Source organism: Pristiophorus japonicus, chromosome 15 (genome assembly GCF_044704955.1).
Source record: "Pristiophorus japonicus isolate sPriJap1 chromosome 15, sPriJap1.hap1, whole genome shotgun sequence".
Taxonomy (NCBI): domain Eukaryota; kingdom Metazoa; phylum Chordata; class Chondrichthyes; family Pristiophoridae; genus Pristiophorus; species Pristiophorus japonicus.
In genome coordinates, this window is record NC_091991.1 from 181,586,170 (window position 1) to 181,606,069 (window position 19,900).

Below are 19,900 nucleotides of genomic sequence, written 5' to 3' on the forward strand. Positions count from 1 at the left end.
CTCCCCCCCCCCCCTCCCCACTCACCCCCGTCTCTCTCTCTACCCCCCCCAGTCTCTCTCTCTCTCTCCCCAGTCTCTCTCTCTCTCTTCGTCTTCTCTCTCTCTCTCTCTCCCCCATCTTCTCTCCTCTCTCTCTCTCTCTCTCCCCCAGTCTTTCTTCCCCCCAGTCTCTCTCTCTCTCCCTCCAGTCTCTCTCTCTCTCTCCCCAGTCTCTCTCTCTCTCTCCCCCAGTCTCTCTCTCTCTCTCTCTCCCCCAGTCTCCCTCTCTCTCTCTCCCATAGACTCTCTCTCTCCCTCTCTCTCCCAGTCTCTCTCTCTCTCTCCCACAGTCTCTCTCTCTCTCTCCCCAGTCTCTCTCTCTCTCTCTCTCTCCCCCAGTCTCTCTCTCTCTCTCTCTCCCCCCAGTCTCTCTCTCTCTCTCTCCCCCAGTCTCTCTCTCTCTCCCCCAGTCTCTCTTCTCTCTCTCCCCCCCAGTCTCTCTCTCTCTCTCTCCCCCCCAGTCTCTCTCTCTCTCTCCCCCCCAGTCTCTCTCTCTCTCCCCCCCAGTCTCTCTCTCTCTCTCTCTCCCCCCAGCCTCTTTCTCTCTCTCTCCCTCTCTCCCCCAGTCCCTCTCTCTCTCTCTCCCCCAGTTCCTCGCTCTCTCTCCCCCAGTCTCTCTCTCTCTCTCTCCCAGTCTCTCTCTCTCTTCCCCAGTCTCTCTCTCTCCCATAGTCTCTCTCTCTCCCCCTCCAGTCCCTCTCTCTCTCTCTCTCCCCCAGTCTCTCTCTCTCTCTCCCCCACAGTCTCTCTCTCTCTCTCCCACAGTCTCTCTCTCTCTCTCTCCACCAGTCTCTCTCTCTCTCTCCCCCCCCAGTCCCTCTCTCTCTCTCTCTCCCCCCAGTCTCTCTCTCTCTCTCTCCCCCCAGTCTCTCTCTCTCCCCCAGTCTCTCTCTCTCTCCCCCAGTCTCTCTCTCTCTCTCCCCCAGTCTCTCTCTCTCTCTCCCCAGTCTCTCTCTCTCTCTCTCTCTCTCTTCCCCCCCCCCGCAGTCTCTTGCACTCCCTCCCCCAGTCTCTCTCTCTCTCTCTCTCTCTCTCCCCCCAGTCTCTCTCTCTCTCTCTCCCCCCAGTCTCTCTCTCTCCCCCCCAGTTTCTCTCTCTCTCTCTCCCCCCAGTCTCTCTCTCTCTCTCTCCCCCAGTCTCTCTCTCTCCCCAGTCTCTCTCTCTCTCCCCCCAGTCTCTCTCTCTCTCCCCCCAGTCTCTCTCTCTCCCCCCAGTCTCTCTCTCTCCCCCAGTCTCTCTCTCTCTCCCCCCCAGTCTCTCTCTCTCCCCCAGTCTCTCTCTCTCTCCCCCCAGTCTCTCTCTCTCCCCCAGTCTCTCTCTCTCTCCCCCCAGTCTCTCTCTCTCCCCCAGTCTCTCTCTCTCTCTCCCCCAGTCTCTCTCTCTCCCCCAGTCTCTCTCTCTCTCCCCCCCAGTCTCTCTCTCTCCCCAGTCTCTCTCTCTCCCCCAGTCTCTCTCTCTCTCCCCCCCAGTCTCTCCCCCCAGTCTCTCTCTCCCCCCCCAGTCTCTCTCTCTCCCCCAGTCTCTCTCTCCCCCAGTCTCTCTCTCTCCCCCAGTCTCTCTCTCTCTCCCCCCCAGTCTCTCTCTCTCCCAGTCTCTCTCTCTCCCCCAGTCTCTCTCTCTCTCCCCCCCAGTCTCTCTCTCTCCCAGTCTCTCTCTCTCCCCCAGTCTCTCTCTCTCTCCCCCCCAGTCTCTCTCTCTCCCAGTCTCTCTCTCTCCCCCAGTCTCTCTCTCTCTCCCCCCCAGTCTCTCTCTCCCCCCCAGTCTCTCTCTCCCCCAGTCTCTCTCTCTCTCCCCCCCAGTCTCTCTCTCTCTCCCCCAGTCTCTCTCTCTCTCTCTCCCCCCCAGTCTCTCTCTCTCTCCCCCCCAGTCTCTCTCTCTCTCTCTCCCCCCCCAGTCTCTCTCTCTCTCTCTCCCCCCGAGTCCCTCCCCCAGGGGGCGGGGCGAGCGCTGAGTGACGGGGAGCCGAGGCCCCGCCCCGGGCCGGGCGCAGTGTCCGGCGGCTCTCGGGCCCTCAGGATGCGGCTGTTGGCAGCGCGCGGTGGGGCGGCGGCCCGGGCCTGGGGAGCGGGGCCCAGGCTGAGGCTGGGCCTGTGCGGGAGGGCCGGGGCCGGGGCCGGGGAGAGGGTACGGGTACGCTTCGGGCCGAGCCCCACAGGTGAGGGGGAAGGGCGGGGAGCTAATGTATGCAGAGACCTCGTGAATATTCATGATGCTGATTAATTAGGCATTCATTATGCAAATAGGGTGTGGGCACTGTTCGCTTGTCAGCAATTTCCCTCTCCCTCAACCTCTCCCCCTTCCTCAACCTCCCCCTCTCCTCCATCCCCCTCTCCTCCATCCCCCTCCCCTCACCCCCTCCATCCCCCTCCCCTCCATCCCCCTCCCCTCACCCCCTCCATCCCCCTCCCCTCCATCCCCCTCCCCTCACCCCCTCCATCCCCCTCCCCTCACCCCCTCCATCCCCCTCCCCTCGCCCCCTCCATCCCCCTCCCCTCCATCCCCCTCCCCTCACCCCCTCCCCCTCTCCTCCATCCCCCTCTCCTCCATCCCCCTCACCCCCTCCATCCCCCTCCCCTCATCCCCTCCCCCTCCCTTCCATCCCCCTCCCCCTCCCTTCCATCCCCCTCCCCCTCCCTTCCATCCCCCTCCATCCCTCATCCCCTTACCCTCTCCTCTCACCCACTCCCCTCACCCCCTCCGTCCCCATCCCCTCACCCCCTCCGTCCCCCTTCCCTCACCCCCTCCCCTCACCCCCTCCCCTTACCCCCTCCCCCTCCTCTCCATCCCCCTCCCCTCACCCTCTCTACCTCTCCTCCCTCCCCCCACTCCCTCCATCCTCCTTCCCTCACTGTCTCACCCCCTCCCCTCATCCACTCCCTCCATCCCCCTTCCCCCCTCCCTCCATCCCCGTTCCCCCCTCCCTCCATCCTCCTTCTCCCCTCCCTCCATCCCCCTTCTCCCCTCCCTCCATCCCCCTTCTCCCCTCCCTCCATCCCCCTTCTCCCCTCCCTGCATCCCCCTCCACCTCTCCTCCTCCACTCACCCTCCCTCCCCTTCACCACCTCACTCCATCCCCCTCCCCTCCACCCCCCCTATCCCTGACCCCACACGGACACGATGTGCCAAAAGGCCTCCTTCTGTGTCATAATTTTCTATGATTCCCCCCTTGCCCCATTCCACCTCGTTAACTCCTCCCTAATTCCCATGTCCTCACGACAACTCCCACCAGGGTGCTGCCCTTCTCTACCTTCAACTCCCACCTGCTCTGTGTGCCCCTTGCTCCCTGCAGCGGTTCTGAGGCTCATTTGTAGACCGTCGAGCGAGCCCCCATTGCGATAAGACATCTCACCAGGGGAGTGGCTCAGGATTACACCAGATCATCCTTCTGCCAACTGAGGTGCCTCTTAAAATGTTGAATGGGTCCTTCTTTTAAAATGCTTTTATTTTTGCGTGTTTGACCAGGCTTCCTGCACCTGGGTGGTCTCCGCACTGCTCTGTACAATTACATATTCGCCAAAAAACACGGAGGCAGCTTTATCCTCCGGATAGAAGATACGGATCAGAGCCGCCTTGTTCCTGGAGCAGCGGAAAACATCGAGGACATGCTGGAGTGGGCAGGTATGGTGCTGGGAGAGTGTACTAGCCCCCCTCGGTATAAGGCTCTCGGTTATAACACTCTCTGTTGCACACTCTCGGTATAAGGCTCCCGCTGTCACATATTAAATAGGAGCAGGAGTCGGCCATTTGGCCCCTCGAGCCTGCTCCGCCATTCAATACGATCATGGCTGATCTGATCATGGACTCAGCTCCACTTCCTTGCCTGCTCCCCATAACCCTTGACTCCCTTATCGCTCAAAAATCCGTCTATCTCCACCTTAAATATATTCAATGACCCAGCCTCCACAGCTCTCTGGGGCAGAGAATTCCAAAGATTCACGACCCTCTGAGAGAAGAAATTCCTCCTCATCTCCGTTTTAAATGGGCGGCCCCTTATTCTGAAACTACGCCTCCCTAGTTCGAGATTCCCCCACGAGGGGAAACATCCTCCCTGCATCTACCCTGTCCAGCCCCCTCAGAATCTTTCACGTTTCAGTAAGATCACCTCTCTCTCTGTGTGACTTGTTGCGCAGGTATCCCCCCAGACGAAAGCCCTCGGCAAGGAGGCCCCTGTGGACCATACCGGCAGTCGGAGCGGCTGGATCTGTACCTGAAGGAAGCCCAGACTCTGGTACTGAGGAATGCAGCGTATTATTGTTTCTGCAGCCCCCGACGCCTGGAGGTGTTGAAGAAGGAAGCACTGAGAATGAGACAGACACCAAAGTAGGTTTGAAGCACGTGGTTACAGGAGGTAGTTCCCCGGACCGAGGCCCTTGCCTTTCCTCTCGACTCTTCGCCTTCGATTTTATTCTTTTACTTGCAGGAGGCTCAGCCACACTCTGGTTGAATGGCGGAACCAGGCTCGATGGGCAGAGTGGTCTCCTCCTGTTGCTGTGACTGTATTGGGGAAAAAACCTCACTGTGGGGGAACTGGGACCAGGACAGCCTGCTACACTACTCTCCTATCCACCCCTACCCCTACCCACTACCCACTACCCCCTCTCCCCACACCACACCATTCCTACTGCCCCAAGGATTGCCTAAAGGACATTAGTGAACCAGATGGATTTTTACAATTATCTGGTCATTTCAGGGTCACCATTACTGATACTAGCTTTTTATCCCAGATTTATTTAATTAAATTTAAATTCTCCAGCTCCCTCAGAACTGCCCCTCCGACAATGCAACGCTCCCTCAGTACTGCCCCTCCGACAGTGCGGCACTCCCTCAGTACTGCCCCTCCGACAGCGCGGCACTCCCTCAGTACCGCCCCTGCGACAGTGCGGCACTCCCTCAGTACTGCCCCTCCGACAGTGCGGCACTCCCTCAGTACTGCCCCTCCGACAGTGCGGCACTCCCTCAGTACTGCCCCTCCGACAGTGCGGCACTCCCTCAGTACTGCCCCTCCGACAGTGCGGTGCTCCCTCAGTACTGCCCCTCCGACAGTGCTGCGCTCCCTCAGTACTGCCTCTCCGACAGTGCGGCACTCCCTCAGTACTGCACTGAAGTGTTGGCCTGGATTGTGTGCTCCAGTCTCTGGAGTGGGACATGAACCTTCCGACCCCTCCTTTAATACAGACGCTGTCCCTTTTCAGATATGACAATCGCTGCCGGCACCTGACTGCGCAGCAGGTAGAGGAGCGGCTGGCACAGGGATGCCCGCACGTTATCCGGTTCCGCCTGGAGGAGGGGGCCGAGCCCCTGGACGACCTGGTGTACGGACTGAAGCAGCTGGAGCCAGCCAGCGTGGAGGGGGACCCCGTCATGGTGAAGGCAGACGGCTTTCCCACCTACCACCTGGCCAACGTGGTCGATGACCACCACATGAGGATCAGCCACGTGCTGCGGGGCACAGAGTGGCTGGCATCTACCGCCAAGCACGTGCTGCTGTACCAGGCGCTGGGCTGGGAGCCCCCGGTCTTCGCCCACCTCCCACTCCTCCTGAACAAGGACGGCAGCAAGCTCTCCAAGCGACAGGGCGACCTCTTCATCCAGAACTTCTCCCGCAATGGATTCCTGCCGGAGGCTTTACTCGACATTGTCACCAACTGTGGATCCGGCTTCTCAGGTACTGTGAGTGAACATAAGAAATAGGAGCAGGAGTCGGCCATTCGGCCCCTCGAGCCTGCTCCGCCATTCAATTAGATCATGGCTGATCCGATCATGGACTCAGCTCCACCTCCCTGCCCGCTCCCCATAACCCTTTACTCCCTTATCGCTCAAAAATCTGTCTATCTCCGCCTTAAATATATTCAATGACCCAGCCTCCACAGCTCTCTGGGGCAGAGAATTCCACAGATTTACAACCCTCAGAGAGAAGAAATTCCTCCTCATCTCAGTTTTAAATGGGTGGCCCCTTATTCTGAGACTATGCCCCCTAGTTCTAGATCCCCCACAAGGCGAAACATCCTCTCTGCATCTAGAGGAAAGGGCATTACGCTATCTGGACTGTGTTGTACACAAGACTGCACGCAGGCTGCGGAGTGTTGTACACTGGACTGAACGCAGGCTGGGGAGTATTGTACACCGGATTGTTCGCAGGCTGGGGAATATTGTACACAGGACCATGCACAGGCTGGTGAGAATTGTACACAGGACTGAGCACAGGCTGGGGAATATTGTACACAGGACTGAGTGCAAGCTGGAGTGTGTTGTACACAGGACTGTGCAGGCTGGGGAGTATTGTACACAGGACTGCGCGCAGGCTGTGGAGTATAGAAACATAGAAACATAGAAAATAGGTGCAGGAGTAGGCCATTCGGCCCTTCTAGCCTGCACCGCCATTCAATGAGTTCATGGCTGAACATGCAACTTCAGTACCCCATTCCTGCTTTCTCACCATACCCCTTGATTCCCCTAGTAGTAAGGACTTCATCTAACTCCTTTTTGAATATATTTAGTGAATTGGCCTCAACAACTTTCTGTGGTAGAGAATTCCACAGGTTCACCACTCTCTGGGTGAAGAAATTCCTCCTCATCTCGGTCCTAAATGGCTTCCCCCTTATCCTTAGACTGTGTCCCCTGGTTCTGGACTTCCCCAACATTGGGAACATTCTTCCTGCATCTAACCTGTCTAACCCCGTCAGAATTTTAAACGTTTCTATGAGGTCCCCTCTCATTCGTCTGAACTCCAGTGAATACAAGCCCAGTTGATCCAGTCTTTCTTGATAGGTCAGTCCCGCCATCCCGGGAATCAGTCTGGTGAACCTTCGCTGCACTCCCTCAATAGCAAGAATGTCCTTCCTCAGGTTAGGAGACCAAAACTGTACACAATACTCCAGGTGTGGCCTCACCAAGGCCCTGTACAATTGTAGCAACACCTCCCTGCCCCTGTACTCAAATCCCCTCGCTATGAAGGCCAACATGCCATTTGCTTTCTTAACCGCCTGCTGTACCTGCATGCCAACCTTCAATGACTGATGTACCATGACACCCAGGTCTCTTTGCACCTGCCCTTTTCCTAATCTGTCACCATTCAGATAATAGTCTGTCTCTCTGTTTTTACCACCAAAGTGGATAACCTCACATTTATCCACATTATACTTCATCTGCCATGCATTTGCCCACTCACCTAACCTATCCAAGTCGCTCTGCAGCCTCATAGAATCCTCCTTGCAGCTCACACTGCCACCCAACTTAGTGTCATCCGCAAATTTGGAGATACTACAATTAATCCCCTCGTCTAAATCATTAATGTACAGTGTAAACAGCTGGGGCCCCAGCACAGAACCTTGCGGTACCCCACTAGTCACTGCCTGCCATTCTGAAAAGTCCCCATTTACTCCTACTCTTTGCTTCCTGTCTGACAACCAGTTCTCAATCCATGTCAGCACACTACCCCCAATCCCATGTGCTTTAACTTTGCACATCAATCTCTTGTGTGGGACCTTGTCGAAAGCCTTCTGAAAGTCCAAATATACCACATCAACTGGTTCTCCCTTGTCCACTCTACTGGAAACATCCTCAAAAAATTCCAGAAGATTTGTCAAGCATGATTTCCCTTTCACAAATCCATGCTGACTTGGACCTATCATATTACCTCTTTCCAAATGCACTGCGATGACATCCTTAATAATTGATTCCATCATTTTACCCACTACCGATGTCAGGCTGACCGGTCTGTAATTCCCTGTTTTCTCTCTCCCTCCTTTTTTAAAAAGTGGGGTTACATTGGCTACCCTCCACTCCATAGGAACGGATCCAGAGTCAATGGAATGTTGGAAAATGACTGTCAATGCATCCACTATTTCCAAGGCCACCTCCTTAAGTACTCTGGGATGCATTGTACACAGGACTGAGCGCAAGCTGGAGTGTGTTGTACACAGGACTGCGCAGGCTGGGGAGTTTTGTACACAGGACTGCACAGGCTGGGGACTGTTGTACAGAGAACTGAGTGCAAGTTGGGGAGTGTTGTCCACAGGACTGAGCGCAAGTTGGGGAGTGTTGTACACAGGACTGAGTGCAGGCTGGAGTGTTGTACACAGGACTGAGCGCAGGCTAGAGTGTGTTATACACAGGACTGAGCGCAGGCTGGAGTGTGTTATACATAGAAACATAGAAACATAGAAAATAGGTGCAGGAGTAGGCCATTCGGCCCTTCTAGCCTGCACCGCCATTCAATGAGTTCATGGCTGAACATTCAACTTCAGTACCCCATTCCTGCTTTCTCGCCATACCCCTTGATCCCCCGAGTAGTAAGGACCTCATCTAACTCCTTTTTGAATATATTTAGTGAATTGGCCTCAACAACTTTCTGTGGTAGAGAATTCCACAGGTTCACCACTCTCTGGGGGAAGAAGTTCCTCCGCATCTCGGTCCTAAATGGCTTACCCCTTATCCTTAGACTGTGACCTCTGGTTCTGGACTTCCCCAACATTGGGAACATTCTTCCTGCATCTAACCTGTCTAACCCCGTCAGAATTTTAAATGTTTCTATGAGGTCCCCTCTCATTCTTCTGAACTCCAGTGAATACAAGCCCAGTTGATCCAGTCTTTCTTGATAGGTCAGTCCCGCCATCCCGGGAATCAGTCTGGTGAACCTTCGCTGCACTCCCTCAATAGCAAGAATGTCCTTCCTCAGGTTAGGAGACCAAAACTGTACACAATACTCCAGGTGTGGCCTCACCAATGCCCTGTACAACTGTAGCAACACCTCCCTGCCCCTGTACTCAAATCCCCTCGCTATGAAGGCCAACATGCCATTTGCTTTCTTAACCGCCTGCTGTACCTGCATGCCAACCTTCAATGACTGATGTACCATGACACCCAGGTCTCTTTGCACCTCCCCTTTTCCTAATCTGTCACCATTCAGATAATAGTCTGTCTCTCTGTTTTTACCACCAAAGTGGATAACCTCACGTTTATCCACATTATACTTCATCTGCCATGCATTTGCCCACTCACCTAACCTATCCAAGTCGCTCTGCAGCCTCACAGAATCCTCCTCGCAGCTCACACTGCCACCCAACTTAGTGTCATCCGCAAATTTGGAGATACTACATTTAATCCCCTCGTCTAAATCATTAATGTACAGTGTAAACAGCTGGGGCCCCAGCACAGAACCTTGCGGTACCCCACTAGTCACTGCCTGCCATTCTGAAAAGTACCCATTTACTCCTACTCTTTGCTTCCTGTCTGACAACCAGTTCTCAATCCATGTCAGTACACTACCCCCAATCCCATGTGCTCTAACTTTGCACATTAATCTCTTGTGTGGGACCTTGTCGAACGCCTTCTGAAAGTCCAAATATACCACATCAACTGGTTCTCCCTTGTCCACTCTACTGGAAACATCCTCAAAAAATTCCAGAAGATTTGTCAAGCATGATTTCCCTTTCACAAATCCATGCTGACTTGGACCTATCATGTCACCTCTTTCCAAATGCACTGCTATGACATCCTTAATAATTGATTCCATCATTTTACCCACTACCGATGTCAGGCTGACCGGTCTATAATTCCCTGTTTTCTCTGAGCGCAGGCTGGAGTGTGTTATACACAGGACTGAGCGCAGGCTGGAGTGTGTTATACACAGGACTGAGCGCAGGCTGGAGTGTGTTATACACAGGACTGAGCGCAGGCTGGAGTGTGTTATACACAGGACTGAGCGCAGGCTGGAGTGTGTTATACACAGGACTGCGCAGGCTGGGGATGTGAGAGCAGCGTAGATGAAGACTGGCAGTAGCCAGTCTGCCCCTCGGTGCCCACGGTGCGGGCAGTGTGAAGACCCACAGAGGGTAAGCGGAGAAACTGGAGAAGGAATGCAAGTGAGATGGAGATTGTGTGAAAATCCATTTGTGTTGCAGGAAATCGCTCTGGTCGGATCCTGGAGGAGCTGATCAGCGAGTTTGATGTGAGCAGAATCACAACGCACTCCGCCCTCCTGGAGCTCGACAAGCTGCCCCAGTTCAACAGGTGTGTACGGCTCCCAGTGTGAAACACTCACTCACTCTCTCTCCTCACACACACACACACTCACTCACCTCACACACACACTCACTCACCTCACACACACACACACTCACTCACTCACTCTCTCTCTCTCTCACGCATACACACACACACTCTCTCTCTCACACACATTCACACTCACACACACTCACATACACTCTCTCACACTCTCACACACACACTCTCTCTCACACACACACACTCTCTCTCACACACACACACACTCCCTCTCACACACACACACACTCCCTCTCACACACACACACTCCCTCACACACACTCTCACACACACACACACTCTCTCTCACACACACACTCTCACACACACTCATGCACACACTTTTATCTCACTCACTCTCTATCTCACACACACACTCTCTCTCTCACGCACACACTTTATCTCACTCACTCTATCTCACACACACACTCTCTCTCTCACACACACACTTTATCTCACTCACTCTCACACTCACACACACTCTCACACACTCACTCTCTCTCTCACTCACACTCTCTCTCACTCACACTCTCTCTCACTCACACTCTCTCTCTCACACACTCTCTCACACTCACACACTCTCTCACACTCACACACACTCTCTCACACTCACACACTCACATGCACTCACTCACTCACACACACACTTAATCTCACTCATTCTCACACACACACACATATACAAACACCCTTTGACAGCATTTCCCCACAGTACCGGCAGTGTGTGCCCTGTACCTTACACATGGCACTATTCAAAGAGGAGCAGGATGTTCTCCCCAATGTTCTGGCCGCTCGCTGTGTGCGGGACCTTGCTGCAGTGACTGTGCTTCAACAACAACGTTTATTTATATAGCGCCTTTAACAGAGTAAAACGTCCCAAGGCGCGTCACAGGAGTGTTTTAAGACAAAACAAATACATTTGGCACCGAGCCACATAAGAAGAAATTAGGGCAGGAAGCTTGGTCAAAGGGGGAGGTTTTAAGGAACATCTTTAGAGGAGGAAAGAGAGGCGGGGAGGTTTAGGGAGGGAGTTCCAGAGCTTGGGGCCCAGGCAGCTGAAAGCACGGCCACTGATGGTGGAGCGATTATAATCAGGGATGCTCAGGAGGGCAGAATTAGAGGAGCGCAGATATCCGGGGGGTTGTGGGGCTGGAGGAGATTACAGAGATAGGGAGGGGCGAGGTCATGGAGGGATTTGTAAACAAGAATGAGAATTTTGAAATCGAGGTGTTGCTTAATCGGGAGCAATGTAGGTCAGCGAGCACAGGGGTGATGGGTGAGTGAGACTTGGTGCGAGTTAGGACACAGGGCAGCCGAGTTTTGGATCACCTCCAGTTCACGTTGAATTACATTGTCATTGAATGGTGGAACAGGCTCGAGGGGCTGAAGGGCCTTCTGCTGTTTCTGTGTTCCTGTCCTTACCCATCCGCTGCCTTCTCTTGTGCGGCAGGATTCACTTACTGCGCCGTATCGAGAGTGCGGAGTCACGGCACGATTTGGTGCGGGAGCTTCAAGCCCTGGTTGAGAAGGTGTTCGGGGAGAAGCTGACCGACGGGGAGGTCCTGTGCGCGGATTACGTGGAGCGGGTGCTGCTACACCGGAAGGTAGGAACGAGGCTGAACCTCATTTTCAATGTTCCCCCTCTATCAGGGCTCTGTAGTCGTGTCCCGGGCCAGGGCCCGGTTACCTGCCCAGATTGCTAATGTGCTCAGGCATGAACCACTCTCCTCTGTCGGTCCGGCGATGCCTGTGACAGATGTAATGTATTTGCTTCATAGGTTCTTTGCTTTAAGAATTCACAGTGACACATTGCTATTAAGAACGAGTTGGTTTATTAGCGAAAGGTTTAACAATCACACGACACCAGGCTCACAACCACCTGCCCCACCGTGGATCCCCCGAACCCAACTGGCTGGGGTTTTATTGAGCCTTGTGAACATCACCTGACTGGCTAAGCCACTCACAACTCTACAAACCCGTGACCATACTCAGAGAGGCATACATTACATCAGTGTTTTTTAAAAATTTATTCCCAGGCGTCACTGACAAGGCCGGCATTTATTGCCCATCTCTAATTGCCCCGGAGAAGCTGAGCCACGTTCTGAATACAACTCAGTGTCTCGCTGGGCCATTTCAGAGGGCAGTTAAGAGTCAACCACTTTGCTGTGGGTAAGGCCATGGGATCTTTTACATCCACATGAGAGAGCAGATGGAGCCTCGGTTCAACGTCTCATCCGAAAGATGGCACCTCCACGACACTGCAGTGCTCCCTCAGCACTGCCCCTCCAACAGTGCGACACTCCCTCAGTACTGCCCCTCCGACAATGCGACACTCCCTCAGTACTGCCCCTCCAACAGTGCAGCACTCCCTCAGTACTGCCCCTCCCGACAGTGCGGCGCTCCCTCAGTACTGCCCCTCCGACAGTGCGGCACTCCCTCAGTACTGCCCCTCCGACAGTGCGGCACTCCCTCAGTACTGCCCCTCCGACAGTGCGACACTCCCTCAGTACTGCCCCTCCGACAGTGCGGCACTCCCTCAGTACTGCCCCTCCGACAGTGCGGCACTCCCTCAGTACTGCCCCTCCGACAGTGCGGCACTCCCTCAGTACTGCCCCTCCGACAGTGCGGCACTCCCTCAGTACTGACCCTCCGACAGTGCGGCACTCCCTCAGTACTGCCCCTCCAACAGTGTGGCACTCCCTCAGTACTGCCCCTCCGACAGTGCGACACTCCCTCAGTACTGCCTCTCCGACAGTGCGGCACTCCCTCAGTACTGCCCCTCCAACAGTGCAGCACTCCCTCAGTACTGCCCCTCCGACAGTGCGGCACTCCCTCAGTACTGCCCCTCCGACAGTGCGGCACTCCCTCAGTACTGCCCCTCCGACAGTGCGGCGCTCCCTCAGTACTGCCCCTCCGACAGTGCGGCACTCCCTCAGTACTGCTCTGTAGTGTCAGCCTGGATTTTATGTGCTCCAGTCTCTGGAGCGGGATTTGAACCCAGGACCTTCTGACTCAGGAAGCCCAGTGTTAACAAACTGCAAGACGCAGTCTGTAAATTCGATGTGTTTTTTACACACTGGCAGGGGCATATCACCCGTTTACTGGACCTGGTATCACCGACCTACTCCTACCTGTGGATCCGGCCTCTTGTGCCCCGTGAGCAGATCGAGAATTTGTCATCAGATGGCGAGAAGATCTGCAGCATGGTGGTGCGGTAAGTGTCCAGCTGCCTCTTCCTCGCGTGCCAGCTTTGCTCGGGCTGGAGTTGCACAGGGCACATGTCACTTTGCAGCATAACACTCCCCACCTGCCATTTTCTCTCTCCCATCCCCACCCATCCTTCACTTGACAGATACAACATTCTCCCCATCCAGCCCCACTGCCTACAGTGGGCGCACTGAGTGTCAGCGTGATTTATCCGCCATTCGCGGTGCGCGGTGAAACCCACAGCCAACGCAGGCGATCCCTGTGGGCTCTGCTGATTACGGGAACGCCGTGGGCTGCAGGTCCCGCTCAGCTCCTGCTCCGTCCCGGCGGAGAGAGAGTGTCACGGGAGAAGCACACACCAGTGCTGAGGCTTCCTAGACACCTCGTCGGCATAAACACCAAACTTGACCCATCGGTAAAGCCTGTACCGAGGGTTATGATGGGAGAAAGACTGCCCGGAATAACCAGCACCATTAATATGTTGTAAACGGCACCTTTGTAGTTGACTCCCGTGGAACCGGCGAATGGGTTAGCGGCACTTGCCCGATATGGGGACGTCACGGTGCAAATGCTGGGTCTGTAATACAAGCATTAGGTGCAGGAGTCGGTCAATTCGTATGCTCTCCTAAACTCCCAGTTTCTGTGATTCCCCAGCAGGTATAATGTCCCAATCTCCCATTGCTCCCTGCCTGCATCTCCCCGTGTGCATCACTCTCACCCTCTCTGTATCACCCTGTTTCTGTCTCTGTCTCTGTCTCTCTGTCTCTCTCGCTGTCTCTCTTTCTCTCTGTCTCTCTGTCTCGCTGTCTCTCTTTCTCTCTGCCTCTCTATTTGTCTCTGTCTCTGTCTCTGTCTCATAGAAACATAGAAACATAGAAAATAGGTGCAGGAGTAGGCCATTCAGCCCTTCTAGCCTGCACCGCCATTCAATGAGTTCATGGCTGAACATGCACTTCAGTACCCCATTCCTGCTTTCTCGCCATACCCCTTGATCCCCCGAGTAGTAAGGACTTCATCTAACTCCCTTTTGAATATATTTAGTGAATTGGCCTCAACTACTTTCTGTCTCTCTCTGCCTCTGCCTCTCTCTGTCTCTGTCTGTCTCTCTCTCTCTCTCTGTCTCTTTGTTTCTGTCTCTCTATCGCTCTCTCTCTCTCTTTTTGCCTCAGTCTCTCTCTCTCTCTTTGCCTCAGTCTCTCTCTCTCTCTCAGTCTCAGTCTCTCTTTCCGTCTCTGACTTTGTCTCTGTCTCTCTTCCTGTCTGGCTCCTCCACCGCCCGCCCCCAAGGATCTCCCTCTAGTGCTGACATCCTGCAAGTCAGTCTTATAAATTCAGATTTAGAATGAGCTAATTAAAACTGACTTTGCATTCCAGCCTGTTCCAGAGCTGGCCGAATGGCAGTGTGACCCCAACAGAGCTGAACTCTGAACTGCGAGCGCTGCAGGCACAGTTCACCGGCACCAAGTACAGTGTCATAATGAAGCTCCTTCGACTGGCTCTCAGCGGGCAGCAGGTACGGAGCAGGGGTATTTACCCAAATTATTTCGGGGGGGGGCGGTGAGGGTCTTCAGTGACGTGGGTAGACTGGAGAAGCTGGGGTTGTTCTCCTTAGAGCAGAGAAGGTTGAGAGGAGATTTAATAGAGGTGATCAAAATGTTGAAGGGTTTTGCTGGAGTAGATCGAGAGAAACGGTTTCCACTGGCAACAGGGTCGGTAACCAGAGGACACAGGTTGAAGATAATTGGTAAAAAAGCCAGGGGGCAGATGAGAATTTTTTTTTACTCATTAAGTTGTGGTGATCTGTAATTTGCAGGGCTCTGGGGAAAGACCAGGGAGTGGAATTAATCGGATCGCTCTACCAAAGAGCCGGCACAAGCACGAAAGGCCGAATGGCCTCTTTCTGTGCTGTAAGCTTGTGTGATTCTCGGTCCCGTGTCCAGTGCTAATCTGCACGGTGTGGGGTGGAGGGGATCTGAAATCTGCCCCGGGGGGTGGCAGAAGTAGGATCTAACGGCGAGCAGGAAATTTTAATTAGCTAAAGTTGTTGATTATATTTTAATTTCCCCGCAGCAAGGACCGAGCGTGGCTGAGATGATGCTGTCCTTGGGGCCTAAAGAGGTGTGCCAACGCCTGCAACAAGCAGTCATCCATTGACCACGGCAGCCTTCCTGGGACCCGTGCACTGGGGGGGAGGGGGGGGTCGTGTGCAGTGCACCCCCTCCCGCCCCTGCCGGACGGACCTGTGTCGACGTGTTTCACCGCTGGGACAAAATCCAGGAAAGAGGAAGTCCATCCAACCATCCAGACTTGTTGCACTGCTGGCTGTGGCCACCCCAGCCCATTAACAGCCTCTCTCCCGCTGGGCCCTGGTTTGTGACTGGGGCCGGCTGGCCAGGGGAGTGGGGGACAGTTGGGTTGCACTCGAGCAGCGAGGGGAGATGCACACCTGCCCTGCCACACTTGGCCGCTCTTGGGCAGGGGTCTCCAGCCCCCAGACTGCCGGATCACGCACCCCCCGGGGCTCCGATTGTGTGACTGCCCAGATCTCCAGGACACTCGTTCCTTGGCTGTTCCTGTGTTGAATTCTGTATTCAAGGGCTGTTCTTGTCTTCACTGGTGGGTAAATCCTAAAATCTGAACACGCAAGATCTGATCATATCATGGAATGTACGGCACACAACAGGTCCGTGCCGGGGTTTCTGCTCCACTCGAGTCTCTTCCCACCCCTCTCCATCTCACCCCATAAACATATCCCTCTATTCCCTTCTCCCCCATGTGTTTATCCAGCTTCCCCTTAAATGCATCGATACTATTCATCTCAACCCCTCCCTGTGGCAGCGAGTTCCACATTCTCGCCGCTCTCTGGGGAAAGAAATGGCTCCTGAATTCCCCATTGGGTTTATTAGCGACTGTCTTAGATTGATGGCCCCGCGTTCTGGTCTCGCCCACAAGTGGGAACATTTTCCCACATACACCCGATCAAACCCCTTCATCATTTTAAAGACCTCCATCAGGTCATCTGCTCAGCCTCCCCTTTTCTAGAGAAAGGGCCCCCAGCCCGTTCAGCCTCTCCTGATGGTTAGAACCAATGTTCCCCCTGATGTTTTTTTGGGTGGGAGGGGGGCTGCGAGGCCCATTTAAACGTCCAAGCACGTGCATTTTTCTGCATTGTGAAGCGAGCTCACCGGCTGTGTGAGGCCTCGAGAGATCTGTGCGGCCACACAGCTTAAAGGGGAATGTTGGTTATAACCTCTCGTATCAGCCACATGGGAATTAATGAGCACCAGGATTGGGCTTCCGCTGGTCTGGATTGGAGACTCCTGGTCTAGACGGAAGTGCAAGCGGCAAGCATCAGTCCGGACAACGCGGTGAATTGGAACAGACGCCCTCAGTACCACCATTTAAAAGAACCATTCAAAATCTCCGCCTCTTTATTCGAAAACCGTTCCTGTCGCCCATTTCCCCCCCCCCCCCCCACACAGAAAAACTAATGGTAATGCCTGACGCGTGTCTGATTTTGCAGATGTGGATGTGCGCTGTCATTTGTTAAACTGTAGTGTTGGGCTCGCAAACCCTTGAGTTCCGCTCCCTCCGGGGCGCCTGGTGAAACACAGCTCAATAAATCTGCCACTGTGTGGGCTGGCACCGATGTTCCTGTGAAGCTGTGCGACGGTCTGGAGGTCCCGCCCAGGCTGCCTGCCGGCTGTACAACAGGGGGAAAACCGCGCGCGCAGGCAGAAATTTAAAAGGGGCGCGCATCCCCTTAAAGGGGCCATGCACCCAAAGAAATAATTAAAGGGGACGTTGGCTGACACCTAGCAAAAAAATGACCATGAAAGCTGCCGGATTGTCGCCGTGACCCACACGGCTCACTGACACCCAGCTTGGTCTAGCCGACACCTGACTCCAGTCCCAATACCTGTGACTGACTCCGGACACTGAGGGATGGGCAGTGTCTGTGGCTGGGCCAGTCTCGCCCACATCCCATAACAAACAAAACCACACACATCCTTATTTCTCTAATCAAAAAGTCTATTTAAATCAAATAAAATGTCTTTCGAACAGTTATTGCTGTTGCATTGTTATTCTGGGGCAGGGGCGGGAAGGGGGTCAGAGGAAACGGACAGGAATGGGAGAGAAGATTGCAAATTGCGGAAATCTGAAATGAAATCAGAAAATGCTGGAAATCCGAGAGAGGGGCCACTTCGAGAGCTCACCATCTTCCATCACCTCTGCCTGTTTACTCCCTTTCACACACTCCTTGGCCTGGAGTGCGTTTTCTACATTTATAACCTTGGGCGGCAAGGCAACCTACCTGAAGTGTGAAACTCTTATTTCCATTATTCTTTTCCAACCTGTCCCTGCCGTTGCTTTCTGTGCTCGCTGACCTACATCGGCTCCGGGTTAAGCAACGCTTCCATTTCAAAATTCTCATCCTTGTTTTCAAATCTCTCCATGGCCCTCGCCCCTCCCTATCTCTGTAATCTCCTCCAGCCCCACAACCCCCCCCCCCCGAGATGTCTGTGCTCCTCTAATTCTGCCCTCTTGAGCATCCCTGATTATAATCACTCCACCATCGGTGGCCGTGCCTTCTGTTACCTGGGCCCCAAGCTCTGGAACTCCCTCCCTAAACCTCTCTACCTCTCTCCTTTTTGACCAAGCTTTTGGTCACCTGCGCTAATTTCTACTTATGTGGCTCGGTGTCAATTTTTTAAGTCTTATAACGCTCCTGTGAAGCGCCTTGGGACATTTCACTACATTACAGGTGCTATATAAATAGAGGTTGATTGTCTCTTCGGCTCTGTTTCCGCCTTTCTCTGATTCTTAGTTAGTCTGTCTCCCTTAATCTGTCTCTCGCTCGGTGTCCGTCTCGTTCTCTATCTCTGTCTAAGTTTCTTTGTCAATCACTATCTCTCAATCTGTCAGTCTGTGTGTGTGTGTGTGTGTGTCTGTTCTCCCCGTCTGTCACACTCATTCTCACACTCACTCTCTTTCTCACACATTCTCTCTCACTCTGTCTTTCTCTCATTCACTCTTTCTCATTCTCTCTCACTCTCGGTCGGACTCTGGAGCTGCCATGAAGAGTGGCCATTTGGGTGAGTGTTATAGAGTTAGCAGCACCCCTGGATATCTCCCAGCTGGAGGGCAATACTTGAGGGGGGGGGGGGGAAGTGGCCAGCTGTGCCTGCCCCCTTCTCATTTTCTCCCCCGATGCGCGCCCAACTCTGGGGGTCGCTGCCTAGAGTCTGTCCCCAATTCTGGGATGGTAGGGAGGGAGGTTTGCAAGTAGAATTCTCCCTAGAGTCACTTCCATGCCCCCTTGAGCCATTGGGACAGACCCTGTGTTGGGACCCCCTGGGGCGAGGACAGATTCTGCCGGGACCCTGTGCCAGGACCCCCTGGTGTGGGGAGGGACCCTGTACTGGGACCCTTGGTGTTGGGGAAGGTATCCTGTGCTGGGACCCCTGGTGTGGGGGAAGTGACCCTGTGCTGGGACCCCTGGTGTTGGGGAAGGGACCTTGTACTAGGACCCCCTGGTGTGGGGGAAGGGACCTTGTGCTGGGACCCCCGGTGTGGGGAGGGACCCTGTGTTGGGACCCCCAGTGTGGGGGGAGGGACCCTCTGCTGGGACCCCTGGTGTGGGGATGGACCCTGTGTTGGGACCCCCAGTGTGGGGGGAGGGACCCTGTGTTGGGACCCTCTGCTGGGACCCCTGGTGTGGGGGAGGGTCCCTGTGCTGGGACCCCCTGGTGTGGGGGAAGTGACCCTGTGCTGGGACCTCTGGTATGGGGGAAGTGGCCCTGTGCTGGGACCCTTGGTGTTGGGGAAGGTACCCTGTGCTGGGACCCCCTGGTGTGGGGGAAGTGGCCCTGTGCTGGGACCCCCTGGTATGGGGGGAGGGACCCTGTGCTGGGACCCCCTGGTATGGGGGAAGTGGCCCTGTGCTGGGACCCCTGGTGTGGGGATGGACCCTGTGTGGGGGGAGGGACCCTGTGTTGGGACCCTCTGCTGGGACCCCTGGTGTGGTTGAGGGTCCCTGTGCTGGGACCCCCTGGTGTGGGGGAAGTGACCCTGTGCTGGGACCCCCTGGTATGGGGGGAGGGACCCTGTGCTGGGACCCCCTGGTGTGGGGGAAGTGACCCTGTGCTGGGACCTCTGGTATGGGGGAAGTGGCCCTGTGCTGGGACCCTTGGTGTTGGGGAAGGGACCCTGTGCTGGGACCCCCTGGTATGGGGAGGGACCCTGTGCTGGGACCCCCGGTGTGGGGGGAAGTGACCCTATGCTGGGACCCCCTGGTATGGGGAGGGACCCTGGTTGTGGCTCTTTAAAGGGGCGGAGCGAGGCGGTTCTGGCGAGGCCGGGAGGGGAGGGAGGAGAGGAGCCCGGGCCCGAGAGATGGCGGCGGCGGAGGAGGAAGGAGAGACTTTGGAGTCGTGGCTGAGTGAGTGCGGGATCCCGGGGAGTGAGCGCGGTGGCTGGGGTCTGCCGCTGCTCCAGCCCGGGGCCGCGGATACACTGTAACCCGGGGGCGGATACACTAACCCGGGGCCGGGCAGGAGTCCCGGGCTCGGTGATTCTCAGTAAAGCCTGTTGTGGGGGGTGGGTGGG

General features: G+C 55.0%; 2 protein-coding genes across 2 annotated transcripts in view; both read left to right on the forward strand.

The window, feature by feature from the left end:
* The first annotated feature begins 2,021 nt into the window (after nucleotides 1–2,021).
* ears2 (glutamyl-tRNA synthetase 2, mitochondrial) lies at nucleotides 2,022–17,359 on the forward strand. The gene is made up of 9 exons (XM_070901452.1): nucleotides 2,022–2,194; nucleotides 3,502–3,657; nucleotides 4,170–4,359; nucleotides 5,232–5,704; nucleotides 9,942–10,050; nucleotides 11,535–11,688; nucleotides 13,168–13,298; nucleotides 14,666–14,804; nucleotides 15,362–17,359. Exons 1-9 carry the CDS (start codon nucleotides 2,056–2,058, stop codon nucleotides 15,443–15,445), a joined length of 1,575 nt encoding a protein of 524 aa, XP_070757553.1. The 5' UTR covers nucleotides 2,022–2,055; the 3' UTR covers nucleotides 15,446–17,359.
* Nucleotides 17,360–19,647: 2,288 nt separating this feature from the next.
* LOC139225809 (ADP-ribosylation factor-binding protein GGA1-like) overlaps nucleotides 19,648–19,900 on the forward strand; it is a 36,686-nt gene continuing 36,433 nt past the window's right edge. The window contains exon 1 of the mRNA XM_070856654.1: nucleotides 19,648–19,733. Coding sequence (XP_070712755.1) covers nucleotides 19,688–19,733 — 46 coding nt within the window. The 5' untranslated portion in view covers nucleotides 19,648–19,687. The remainder of the gene's footprint in view (nucleotides 19,734–19,900) is intronic.

What these genes read in the sequence shown, in the direction of transcription:
- ears2 (XM_070901452.1), top strand. Translation starts at nt 2,056, where the DNA reads ATGCGGCTGTTGGCAGCGCGCGGTGGGGCGGCGGCCCGGGCCTGGGGA. An exon ending in GGACATGCTGGAGTGGGCAG is followed by an intron (nt 3,658 to 4,169) that starts GTATGGTGCTGG and finishes CTTGTTGCGCAG; the next exon opens with GTATCCCCCCAGACGAAAGC. An exon ending in CTGTGGATCCGGCTTCTCAG is followed by an intron (nt 5,705 to 9,941) that starts GTACTGTGAGTG and finishes TTTGTGTTGCAG; the next exon opens with GAAATCGCTCTGGTCGGATC.